Source organism: Vidua chalybeata, chromosome 3, assembly GCF_026979565.1.
Source record: "Vidua chalybeata isolate OUT-0048 chromosome 3, bVidCha1 merged haplotype, whole genome shotgun sequence".
NCBI lineage: Eukaryota > Metazoa > Chordata > Aves > Passeriformes > Viduidae > Vidua > Vidua chalybeata.
In genome coordinates, this window is record NC_071532.1 from 46290521 (window position 1) to 46302808 (window position 12288).

At 37.0% G+C, this 12288-nt stretch overlaps 1 protein-coding gene across 10 annotated transcripts in view; it reads right to left on the reverse strand.

Annotated features, from left to right (window-relative positions):
* RGS7 (regulator of G protein signaling 7) overlaps positions 1-12288 on the reverse strand; it is a 237837-nt gene that overhangs the window by 57708 nt on the left and 167841 nt on the right. For all 10 annotated transcript variants that reach the window (XR_008429773.1, XR_008429774.1, XM_053937363.1 and 7 more), the window contains exons 7-9: positions 2971-3035; positions 1187-1263; positions 985-1066 (exon numbers count right to left, since the gene is read on the reverse strand). Coding sequence is in view for 8 of the 10 variants with exons in the window: in XM_053937363.1 (XP_053793338.1) it covers positions 985-1066; positions 1187-1263; positions 2971-3035 (224 nt within the window). In the remaining 2 variants the exon portion in view is untranslated. The remainder of the gene's footprint in view (positions 1-984; positions 1067-1186; positions 1264-2970; positions 3036-12288) is intronic.

A 12288-nucleotide genomic window follows, 5' to 3' on the forward strand; every position in this document is an offset into this window, starting at 1 on the left:
TGACATGCTAAATCCTACCTAAAAATCCATTTCTTCTATGACTGCTGCAGTTCCAGAGTCACAAATGTAAGCTGACCATGGTCAAATTTATTATTTTTTATTTAAACTTTCTCATTGCATTCTACTCTTCCACATGTGTCATCGTCTAATTTTACTTCCTCACAAAAAGTAGCTTTCCTCAGTGTCGGAGCAAAAGATGTAGTTCATATATGATTTCATTGGTAATTATACCAAACTGCATAAACAGAAAAGGAAAGCTTAACTTTAGGTAAGGGAAACCAATATTGCTCTGTAGTAAACAAACAAACAAACAAAAAAAAAAAAAAAAAAAAAAAAAAAAAAAAAGGACAGTTTAATTGGAATTATTATAAGAATTGACATTCTTTTTCACAATTTTAGCACTAAAATATAGTTGAGTATGTAAGAAAATTTCTTTTTTAAAGTTTTGTTTCAGATGGACTTTGACAAAGAACTCAGACAAATCTTGTTTATACAGTTATTCCCACAGCTCAAAGCTGTGCATATCCTTTATGCACTTCAAAAATAGCTTGGAAACATAACTAGAGTGAAGTTAAAAGGCTTAGCAAGCAAAAAAACAGACTAAAAAAGAAAAATAGTCAGACTTATTTTAAGGGTATTTTTAGTTATGCTGATAATTTTGGTTGTGTGACTCATACCCCAGGAAACCTTTGAGACGATAATAGTCAAAGACAGGTACCTTCTGATTCAAGAAACCAGGCACAACACATCTATTCACTAAAAATCATGAACTGGATGCACACACATATGAAGTCTACATCAGATTCATATAAACTATATCTATATCAGATTCATATAAACTCTAGATCCTTAAAAGAGGGAGGCAAGCCCAAACCCCTCACCCTACTGCTGTTTTACTTGTGGCCAGGCTACCCCAAAGCTTCAGAGAAGGTGACATTTATCAGCAGCCCTGCTCACAGACCCAGTGGCCCCACCAGTACTCACCACCGGACGGTGCACATCCCAAAATGCTCTCTCCTGACTGTCAAGAATCTTCCTCTCTATCTTGTCTCTCTTCTTGTCAACTCTGTCAATGACATAGGTCATTTAAAAGAAACAGTGTTGAAGACAGTATTTTTAAACATAAAATGTGTCCAGCCACTTCCCCACCCCTTCAAAAATCATGCTTATATCCAAAGGAACTTACTTTGCTTGTGCTTCAGCTTGCATAAAAATAAACTCCCACTTCCGAGCAAAAGCTCGCTGTAGCCTGGCCAAACTCTCCTGAAAATACATCACAATTTTAGTGGGTTAGGTTGCAAGTTATTTACTCTTTAATAGGTTCTGGCTTTATCTTTCTCTCCTCTCCTCACCTCCCCCTCACCAAGATGTAGTACAAATCATGATATTTGTGTCAGTGTAAATGGACCTTATTTATCTGATACAAAGTTTTTTCTTGACACCAAATGAGATGGAATACTTTTGAATGCCTCAACTATTTTAGTTTTGAAACTCTGATAAAAAGGGTAGATGCATCCTTCAGCAGAACATAGGATTTCTGAAACATTTTTATATATTGCATGTTATCTTAGCAATTTTGAAATAGTCAAAGAAACATCCTTGTTTTGAAAGTATGTAATAATGAAAGATAACAGCAGTTATCTCCATACCGGATGATCCACATGACAATTCCTCATCAGTCATCTATGCAAATGGTTTCCACTGTACAGTGTTGGCTGCCATTTTTGGTAGTATAGCCAAACCCCCACAGCTATCCTCATTTTTAAAAATGCTGTATAGTTCTTCAATATTGTACAGGAAATGTATCTATCCTACAGTCTACTACTAATAACAGGAAGAAAATTTATAAAATCATTGCAAAATTCTTTCTTCCATTGATGATGGAACATTTTCACTGTCTCCAACAGAGCTTTCTAAATCTCTTCCCAGCTTTAACAGCAGCAGTATGTAGTCTTCTTAACAAAAGTGTTGTTTTTACTGTATTTCTATGCATTTCAGACTTATTTCTGTGCCATACTCACTGAAAATTAAGACTACAGAAAGAGAAGAGCAGACTTTCTAGAGATGTTGTCAATACCAGAAAAAGCTCTCATGGATTGTACATTGAAGGCGAGTTTTCTAAGGCATGTGAGTATAAAATTATGCATGCCCCATAGTGTGGTACACTGAAAAACAAGCTTGTGCCAAAAGAAGCAATACAGTGTGTCAGCATGGTGCTGTGGCTGGAGTATGTGGTGTGTTGAGAGGCCTGGCTGACTATCCTGCTATCAGGTCACAGCAGCACAGCTGGACAGCTTTCAGCACAGAGACAGGGCTGTTTGTGAATTTTATGTTGACAGGTTCACGAAAAATTCAGGAACCTTTTGGGGGTAGAGTTGGAATTTGAGACATCTCTCTCCTTATCGAATGCCATCCTCATCAGCTAATCCAACTCCCTCTTTTTCAAGCTCTTCCTGGCCCCAATTATCTTACCTTGCTCGAGGCATAGCACAACTGTCAGGGAGTAGGAATGCCTCTAGTCTACTCCTCTTTGCCTCTCATCTAGCTGATGGGAAAAGGCTCAAGTGTCAGCATCACTTATAAAGAATAAGATTTACATTCCTACATTTATCAAGAGCTTTTGGAAATGTTGTCAGGGATCCTTTGTTCAAACCTTAAATGATGTAGAGAACAACTGCTTCCAAACACTCATGGTGTAGCTGGGATTTGTGAAGTTATTTGTGATCCTGGCATAGGGATCTGAGCAGAATAAGATTAGAGATGGACTGTAATCTTAACATTTGTCCAGCTAGCCTTCATTATCATCTCTCAAATGCCATTTAAGCCTACTGAGCAGTGTTAGACCCACAAGCTGGAAGAACTGGATAACTAATAGATTTTCACACATAATGCCCATAGTTCTTATGATTCACATTATTTCACAGGCTCATGAGGCCCAGCAGAGAAATTTACTTTTTGCCAGGTACTTACAGCTTCATAGTCTGCTAGTTCTAGCCTTGCTTTGTTTTGCATTGTCCGCTTGCAGAGGTAAACAGCTGGAACAGAATAAAATAAACAGAATTTGCTACAATCTCACAAACATGGCAAATCAGAAATAAAAGCTTCACGTCTGGTTTAAAGATAGCTTTTTTTGGTTTGATTTCTTCCTTTGTTCTTCTTGAAAGCTTTAAATATGGGATCAAGGCTACCAAGATTGTAACTGAAATGATGGATCAGATACAAAGGCTCATTAAATAATAATAAAATCTGCTTTATGCAACAGACATCATGTGCAAAATTCATGAGGTATTTGAGGTCAGGGTTTTTTAATGGCCAGGGAACTAGCACATTAAAGAAAAATGACAAAGACATTTTTCAAACTGTCTGTGTATAAATCACAATGAATAAGAGTTTTATCAGGAGCCATATTAGTCAAACAGGATTGTAAGAACATGAGCACATGGTTTTATTTATTTTGACTCTGTATTTAGAAAACACAAACTTTCAACCTAAGAAGATTTTAGCTAAAAATAATTCTAGATAAAATTCATGTCTCAATGTCTCATACACATTATTCTGCTATACCTAATACTTAAACTGGAAAATGATGTGAGACCAAAAAATGAAAAAAAGAAAGTGTTATCTGTTACATATGAGAAAAAGTATTCTTTCATTTATTTTCTAAATCAAAAAAATCCTTCAGAAGACCTGTCCTTCCTCTACTTCATTCAGACAGAGCAGAATCTTTGGTAATAAAATGCTGAAGTACACTTTCAATAAACTTTATTTAGCAGCAAATATGTTCCAAACAACTCTGAATATTTTACAGATTCCCCCACCAGTGAGACAATGAGTGCAGCACAATTCCTAACGGTGCAATATTTACCCACTTCATTAATTCAGAGCACTGCTCATGTGAGATGGATGAATCTTTGGATCAGAGTAGGTAATAAAACCTTATCTGTCATCTCTACAGTCAGCAAAAAGAGTCTGTAGTCACTGGTTGTGCTTAGGAGTGTTTCTGCTCCCTGACTGCCAGCTGGTCTACTACAGGAGCAAAGCCTCTCTGGGAAATAACTTCAAGTAGGAACTTATTTCTTCCTAACTAGAAAGAAGGAGGTGCTCATTTTAGAAATAGGTTTGAATATTAAGTTAGTCAACTCAAATATAATTTAAGATTCCATGGAAATATTTATTCCTGACAGGACACCTGCAAATGCATGCAAACCCACTCCAGTGAATGTTCTTTTAGTTGAATTGATTACAAGCACTTCTACTTGCAATTAAAGGTGTTACTTGATGTAAAATGAGTTATATTTTAATGCCATTTTTTTCTCTTCTTCCCCTCCTCTTTTTGTGTGTGTTATTTGGTCTATTTTCTTTCATAATATTTCACTTTCCACTCTCATAAGAAGCCATGGTCTCTTTCTCTATTCCCTGCCTCCGCACATACCCTCTGGTTCCAAGGCAGTTTCTGTGTCTACAAAATCTACAAAGTCAGATATATATCCATGTCACACACAGAAGACAGTTTCTGTAGCTTTCATGCATTGTAATATTATTATACACTTACACTAATGCATTGGCTTGCATGCTGAAACATCACAAAAAGATGAGGGCATGAATTTTGGACTTCTTGTGCCTAGGTTGCATTCACAATCAGTACACTGGTAACAGATTCTTGAGGAGAGAGATGGTCTTTGTCATTTAGCTTCTTTTAGTGAATCATTCTCCTCTTTTCCTTCAAAATTAGTTATTTCATTGAACAAGAAAAAAAAATTCCTAAGCCCCTTGTAAACATTAGCAATAAAATACCCACTTTATATAAGTGTGTAGACAGTTCTGAGAATTCCAAGGGTCAAAATTTGTCTACCAATTTAATACCAACTGAATAGAAACAAAAAAAAGCTCCCTGTTCCTGCACTTGATCAAAACTTTTAAACCACATTCTTATAGTCCCAGTCCAGGCACTTTTAATTAGTTTAGCTCTTCCTTGAGTCCCATTGTGGGCAAATTTTAGGATTATATTTCCTGCTACCTCCTACAAAAATTCTTGTTCCAGAGGTAGCTGACTGCTCATCTTTTTGTCAGGATAGATTACATCAAAAAAGTATCATCAGATAACAGAGATTTCAACACCGGAAAAACAACCAGCAGGTCACCAGGAGACAAATTAGCTTGACACATTATTAATTTAATACTGTGTTCAGTATTCACTGTGTAACTCTACTGAAGTTATTTTCCCTTCAGGGTTATTTTAATGGCCCACTTTGCTCCCAGTCCATAGTAAAGAGTCCATATAAAGATTCATATATTCTCCGTATAAAGTTTGGTTTTCATTATGAACATAACTTGGACAGGACTCAAAAAATCATATTCATCCCTCAGACCCCTTTTTTTTAACTGAAATATCCAGATCCCTTCCCCTTCAGAGGAGCCTAATGGTTAAAACACCTGTGGCTTGAATTCCTTATGCCAGAAATGTTTCTATGTGCCACTGTGAATAGGGTAGAATATGCCCAAGGAAAAATTACTGTTGTGGGAAGTACAGCATATCCACTACTGTAGGAGAAAAAAGTGCTGGAGGACATTCCTACTCTGACTCAATTTATTGCCATTGCTATGTGCTAACAATTACATCCTTAAAAGTGCATGTTTGAGCCTCTATTTAACAGCTAACTGTACTGCCACAAAAAGTTGGCAGCAGCTCAGGAATTTGTCTTTACCAATTTACGCTATCGTATTATTTGACTTATCTGTAAAAAATTCAGTAGCATGTTGGAAAGCAAGAATGTGAAAATCACCCTCATTTTCAGCCAGATCATTTGAAGATATAGAGTAGTGAATTTTCTTTCGTTCTTCTGACTTTTAGGACAATGAGATTTGAAATGTGGATGCTCCCGCCTTTCACAGTCACCACTCCTTTTCTGCACCAAATCACACATGAAGTAACTGTACTTGTCCAGTAGCTGGACTTTGAGGATGTCAATCAATTTCCCTCTCAAAGCAGAGTCAGGATCTCCCAGAATTTCATGAATTACGGTGTCTGCTTTTCCAATCCCATATGTTGACAGTGTTTTTACAGTTTCACAAGAAGTGCAGCCTGCAGGAAGGATCTCCAACTAAAGCTCTCTATTTCTGTATATAGTTCTCTATCTATTCCACGAAGGTCCTGGTCAGGTCCTCAGTACACCAAGGAGCTGTAATTCCACTGAGGAGCCCATCTAGGGGTTCCACTGAGGCCTGTACCCAGGAACTGTGCTCAAGCTTAGCTACTCCCCCTGGAACAGGCTTGAGTTGTGTTGTAGATAGATCTCTAACCTGTAGCCTATCCATGCTGCTACCTTGCTCCTGCCTGCACTCTTGCCAGCCTCAGTTCTTGCCCACCTTCCCTTGCTTGCCACTCCCTGACAAGGGTGCTGAAAAATGCGCAAGATAGGGATGAAAGGTATGCAAGGAACAGGGTCTGATTAATAACCTCAATTTGCTAAATATGGACTGCCTTATACACTTATTTTTAGAGCAAGTGTATTCTGATGGATTTTGCAATCAACATAATTGCCTCTACTAAAGTGAATTATGTATTAGATGCTATAGCTTGTGCTTTAGAAGTGACTGATTACCATAAGAGAACAGATTCGCCAATAATTTTAAAGGCCATATTAATTTGTAACATTTCATAATGAAAGATGGTCAGTGATGTTTATAAATGGGTATTTGAACAACAAACAAGTATTGAAACACACTTGTGTAACTGTGAGGTAATTACAGTCTACTAGCTCTTGAAAAATTCTGTCCAGGCATTCACAAAATATGGGCAATCTGAGAGTTTCAAGTGAGACTACAAAGCCAGAGTTGCATAGAGAGGATGCCTATACTTTCCCTCTTGCAAGGTTTTAAACTGTCACACCCAAAAAAAAATATTTTCATGGTTCGCTACATGTTTCCTATTCTTGACTGTTCACTTGCATTTGAAAGCTCCTAAGAAACCTCTATAGATTTTTTTTTTACATAAGATCATAGAGATTATGACGCATTTCATCCTAGACTCAAGAAACTGGGCTGAGTACACATTATATTATATACCCTTACTAAAAAAAAAAAAAAATACCCACAAAAAACCAAACCCAGAATTTTCATCCAAAACCCACACTGGGGAGTTTTATCTTGTTGTTAAACAGGGGGTAAATCTTCCCTTTTGCCACAGTGGAGCAAAGGCCACAGCTAAATTCAATGGAAGTTCAACTGGGCCTCTGAAGACCACAGACTATGACACCTACACCCCCACCACCATGTATACAAACAACTTCTATAACTGTGCCAGAGCCAATGGGGTCACAGCTGGATTCATCCCTGATGGTGAGTGTGCTTTCAATGAACGCTCGTTATCTCCACTGAGGCCAGGTTAAATTTATGTACCCCCTGAGCCAAAATCCTGTTTTCAGAGTCACAGTGTATAAGCCTAGTCTGTATCTAAAGAGCAAAGAAAATAGCAAGTACTGCAAGGTCTAAGGCTTTCAAAGTGCCCTGTGGGCAGACAGTTCTCCCTCTATATGCAGGTGCCTGCTTCAGATGGAGAATTACAGAACAATCAGCACAAAACGTGATTGTAGGATGTAAAGCATGGAATTAATTCATTTATTTAAACATTGGGATTTCTAGGGCTATTTCATACCATCTTTAGGTCACCTCTGCTCTTAGTCAATAGAAAAAAAATTGCCCTTAGCAACAGCTATTGAGTTTCACTTAGTCTTAAAAATGGGTCACCACAGAGCCCTGTGTATCTACAAAAGATCCACACTCTTAAGTAAATGCTAATAAAATTAAATTAGAAGGAAGACCATGATCAGGTTTATGTACATTAAACTGCTAAATTGTCAAAACCTTAACTTATGAAACACTTCTCTTCATCTCCAGTCTTCACTCTTTGATCCTATTCTTTCCTATAACACCTCAGGAAAGCAATTCAATTTTAGATTTACACAAGCTGAGGACTTTCTTACATAAACAAGGGGCAAAAAAAGAAACCAAATTTCAAACTACCAAGAGATAAAGAATTAGAAAAAGGCAAATTCATCTTCAACATATAGAAGTCCCCAGATGATGATGGCCTTGGAAAATCCTGCAGGGTGACAAAAAAACAGGTATGGTAGAAAGGTCACCCAAGGTCAGACAAAGAATATCCAATTCCCAAATACAATTTAAAACTACATCAATTGAATCATTTCATGCTTCTTGATATTATCATAATGCTTTCAACTTGCCATTATGGTTATATTTTCAGAGAGTCAGAAAGCCTACAGTTCCAGGGACAATGGGGCAGGAAAAGGCATGCAAAGTAGAACATGTCAGAGTGCCAGCATTGCTGCCTCCACACCCTTCTAACCTAGACCACCCACAGTGATGAGGACCTCAGCCTCAGCACTAAGATTCCATTAGGGTCAGCATTCAAATAGCCACAGAGCCCACAGGGACCCCGGTGCTGGAGAAGACATGCCACAGTGATCACAGCAGCGCACCAACATTGCCTCCTCCACACCTTTCTAATCTGGATCCCTCATGGAGATGGGATGAGAGGAGGTCACATGAGGAGGGGCTGAGGTCCCTTGGCTTTTCAGCCTAGAAAAGAGAAGACTTAGGGGAGATCTTATTGCAGTCTACAGCTTAATTTTCAGGTAAGAGGAGGGGCAGGTACTGATCTCCTCTCTGTAGTGACCAGTGACAAAGCTGGAAGCTGTGTCCGGGAAGGTTCAGGCTGAATATATAGAAAAGGTTCTTCACTCAGAGGGTGGTTGGGCACTGGAACAGGCTCCCCAGGGAAGTGGTCACAGCACCAGCCTGACAGAGTTCAAGCACCCTTTGAACAATACTCTCAGTCACATGGTGTGATTCTTGGGGTGTCCTGTGCAGGGCCAGGAGCTGGACTTCAATGATCCCTGTGATTCCCTTCTAACTCATGATATTCTATGAAACCTATTTAACTTACTCAACATAGCAACTTGAAAGCAATTCAGAAAATTCCAAGTTTTGTTTAGAAATATCAGAATTCTGATAAGAAATTTTATTTTTATTTATATTATTTATTTTATTTATGGGGACCTAGATGCAGATTATCAATGCAGTACTGCAGAAACATGTACTTGAACCAATGGAAAGAATAATTCAGGTAAGCACAAAACTCTGAAGTGGTGAGATAACTAGAAAGCATTATCATGAAATGCCTTCTGGTTACAGAGACCTCATTGCAGTGATTTGTCAATGTCAGAATAAGCAAGGATCAGAACAAAATTCAGACCATGCTTGTTGAAGTAAGACTTTCATTTCATGATTTATATGACAGAGATAGCTTCTAATGAGTGGATAATGTATCTATGCAGACAAATATAATGGTATATGAATTCAGAGTGGGAAAAAATCCTGTAGCTCACCTCTTCCATCTATCTGCTAATATAAGTGTCTTTCCTAAAGCTCATTTAATTTGGCTCTACCCAGATCAAATACTATGCATAGCAAGCACTGACACTAGTCACATTTTTCTTGAGAAGCTGTTATTCTTGTGGTGACACTTAGTCCTGTCAGCAAGATCTTAGTCAATATATCCTGTATATGTATCTTCCTAAAGGCAAGTCATTCACTTAAGGAGTCACAACACAGTCTTAGAAACAGTTTAGTAAATTATTTGAGTTCTGGTAGGAAAAGTCTGTTTCTTACTATACCTAGAAATCCAGAAAATTTTGAGAGATGGGTCCTTAACAGAGGTATGTGTATTAAGGACTTTAAAGAATTGATTGCAGGAGTTGTTGCTGACATATTCTGACACTAGCTGTAGAAAAAATGGGAACTGGGAATCAAGGTTTGAGATTATAGAATGGCAGCATTCTCCAGAAACTATTCACACATCTTTTGTAAATTCTCATGGCATGAATTTTAACAATTTTTTAATATATATATATATATATATATGACAATTTGTATCAAAAGTACTTCTCTGCTACCAGTTTTGCCCCAAGCTATTGACTCATAGTTATGGGTTGATTTCCAGAGATGCTGAGAACATGCAGTGTTCCAGCAGAGTTCAGGTAAGCAATAGGGATCAGTATTTCTCAAATACAAATTGCTTACTAATATGCTGTTGCCAAGGAAATCCTTCCTGTGCATTTGGGCAAAGAAAGTACATAATGTATTCTCCACACAGTTCTTCTTCCAAGCAGTCACTCTATGGTAAAGGGTACAGAAAGCCAAAGTGGAGAGAGAATTCCTGGACTACTCAAATTTTCATAGAGGAATTTGAAGCTAAGCATGTAAAATAAGTAGGCAAGAGACTCTAAAGAGAAAATTATATGAAAATTTTCAACATGTGAAAAACATGATACATGACTGCAGGTACTTTTTGTGCAGTATGTACTTTTTAGCATTACTGTAGGTTTGGGATAGAAGAGGGAAATGAGCCAGGTGAAATGGCTCATGTTCAGAACAGAGCAGCAGAAACAAAACATGGAGAGGCCTCTGTCAGTTTACTTTTAAGCGATAAGAAAGTATCATTAGGAAGGAAGTGTTGTTCAGACTGACTTGTTAGTTGATTATCAAGTAAATTTAATAAGGAAAGACTTGTACTCTCTTAAAAATGCTGGAGAACAAAAATGAAAAAGATTTGACGCAGCAAAATAAATGGCTACCTCATTTTACTGTAACACAAGACAGATAACAAAGTGATAACTATCTAAAGAGCTGCAGCATTTATCCAGAGAAGTATCTCACACTTTTAATTGGAGCAATTAATTAAAACTTACCCAACCCCCATGATTGTTCTAATTTCCTAGGAGATTTCTTTTGTAATACATGACTTTACCTGGAAGGCTACTGAAAATATGTTACATTTTCAAAACTTCTTCTTCTACACAGCAACAGAATTTAAGAATTTGCTTTGAATATAGAGAAAAACAGTCTCATTTAGCATCATTTAAAGATCACATGGTCAAGTGCTCTTAAACTCCTGTTGCATTATCAGTTGTTTACTGTGTTCTCTATAACTTACCAACATTCTGCAGTCCTCCTTCATTTTTAACTCATTTGAGAGAAATGCACACGAAAAACATTATAATGCTCAAACAACATCCTGTTCCAAATATATTGGTGCAGTTGACTTTTTGTCTTCTAGTATGTCCAAACCTCCTTAAGACTATAAATGACTGTGACACTCTAAATTTTATTCTCTCTCCTTTGAGCAGATTTCTTTTTTTATTATGCATTTAATGCAGATTTTTTTTAATATGCATTTAACTGCAAGAAAAAGTCTGATATGTCAAAGATACTTTTGAGTCCAACTATCAGCAAAAGTTCACTAGGGAAAATGATTAAAAGTTACTGATTCTTCTTATATTACATCTAAAATTGTTATAAGCCTTACATTTTCAGAAATATGTTAAATAAAGCCTAAAGAATAGAAAAAAAGGCAAATAATTGCCATTTTGTTGTGAATGGAATTTTACCCTAACATTTCATATTTTCTACTTATTTAAAAAAGAGGACAGTAATGAACTAAATGCCTCAAATTTGCAACAGCTGTGAGTCACTAAACCTCCAAGAGCACCTGACAGGTTCCATTAGAACTGAGACCAAATGCACATGGAATAACAATTTCATATGTGGCATTATATTTCCCCTTTCTGTGATGCAATTGTCTTAACTAGACTTCCTATTTAACTACTTCTTAATGACATGACCTGTTTATAATATGCCAGGAAAAAAAGAATCCGTCAGTTACAAAACTATATCTGTAAGAAAAGAGAAGATAATTACGAGCAGGTCACATGCTCAGCCACTAGCTGTGTTCATTACAAGAGCCAGTTTATCTGAATTGAGATCCGATTCTATTTGTCACAAAACCTAATCATAATTCAGGAACATGACTTAACTCAAAGGAAAAAGCAAAGTTATTTGAACTACACGAGCCTTAATAATAATAGTTGTTATTATTACTACTTATTTTCACTAACAAAATCACTCTAAAACCAGCGGGATTCTACAAAGAACAACATGTCCTGCCTGGGTAGACTCCAAGACATATGGCACTAAAATGGGACTTCAACAGATGGAACTTAAGGAACTGCCTTTATAAAAATTATTTGCAATCTCTCTTGACAACACTTAAAGCATGATTTTCAGGAAAAAGGAGGGAGATTTTCAGCACTTAATGAAAATTGGCAGTTTCTCAGTAACCTCATAATGATCATAGTCAATATTTTGGAAATTACAATCAAAAGGCTATTTTCCATTTTGACATAACTTAATCCAAGCCCTTTTTTTGCT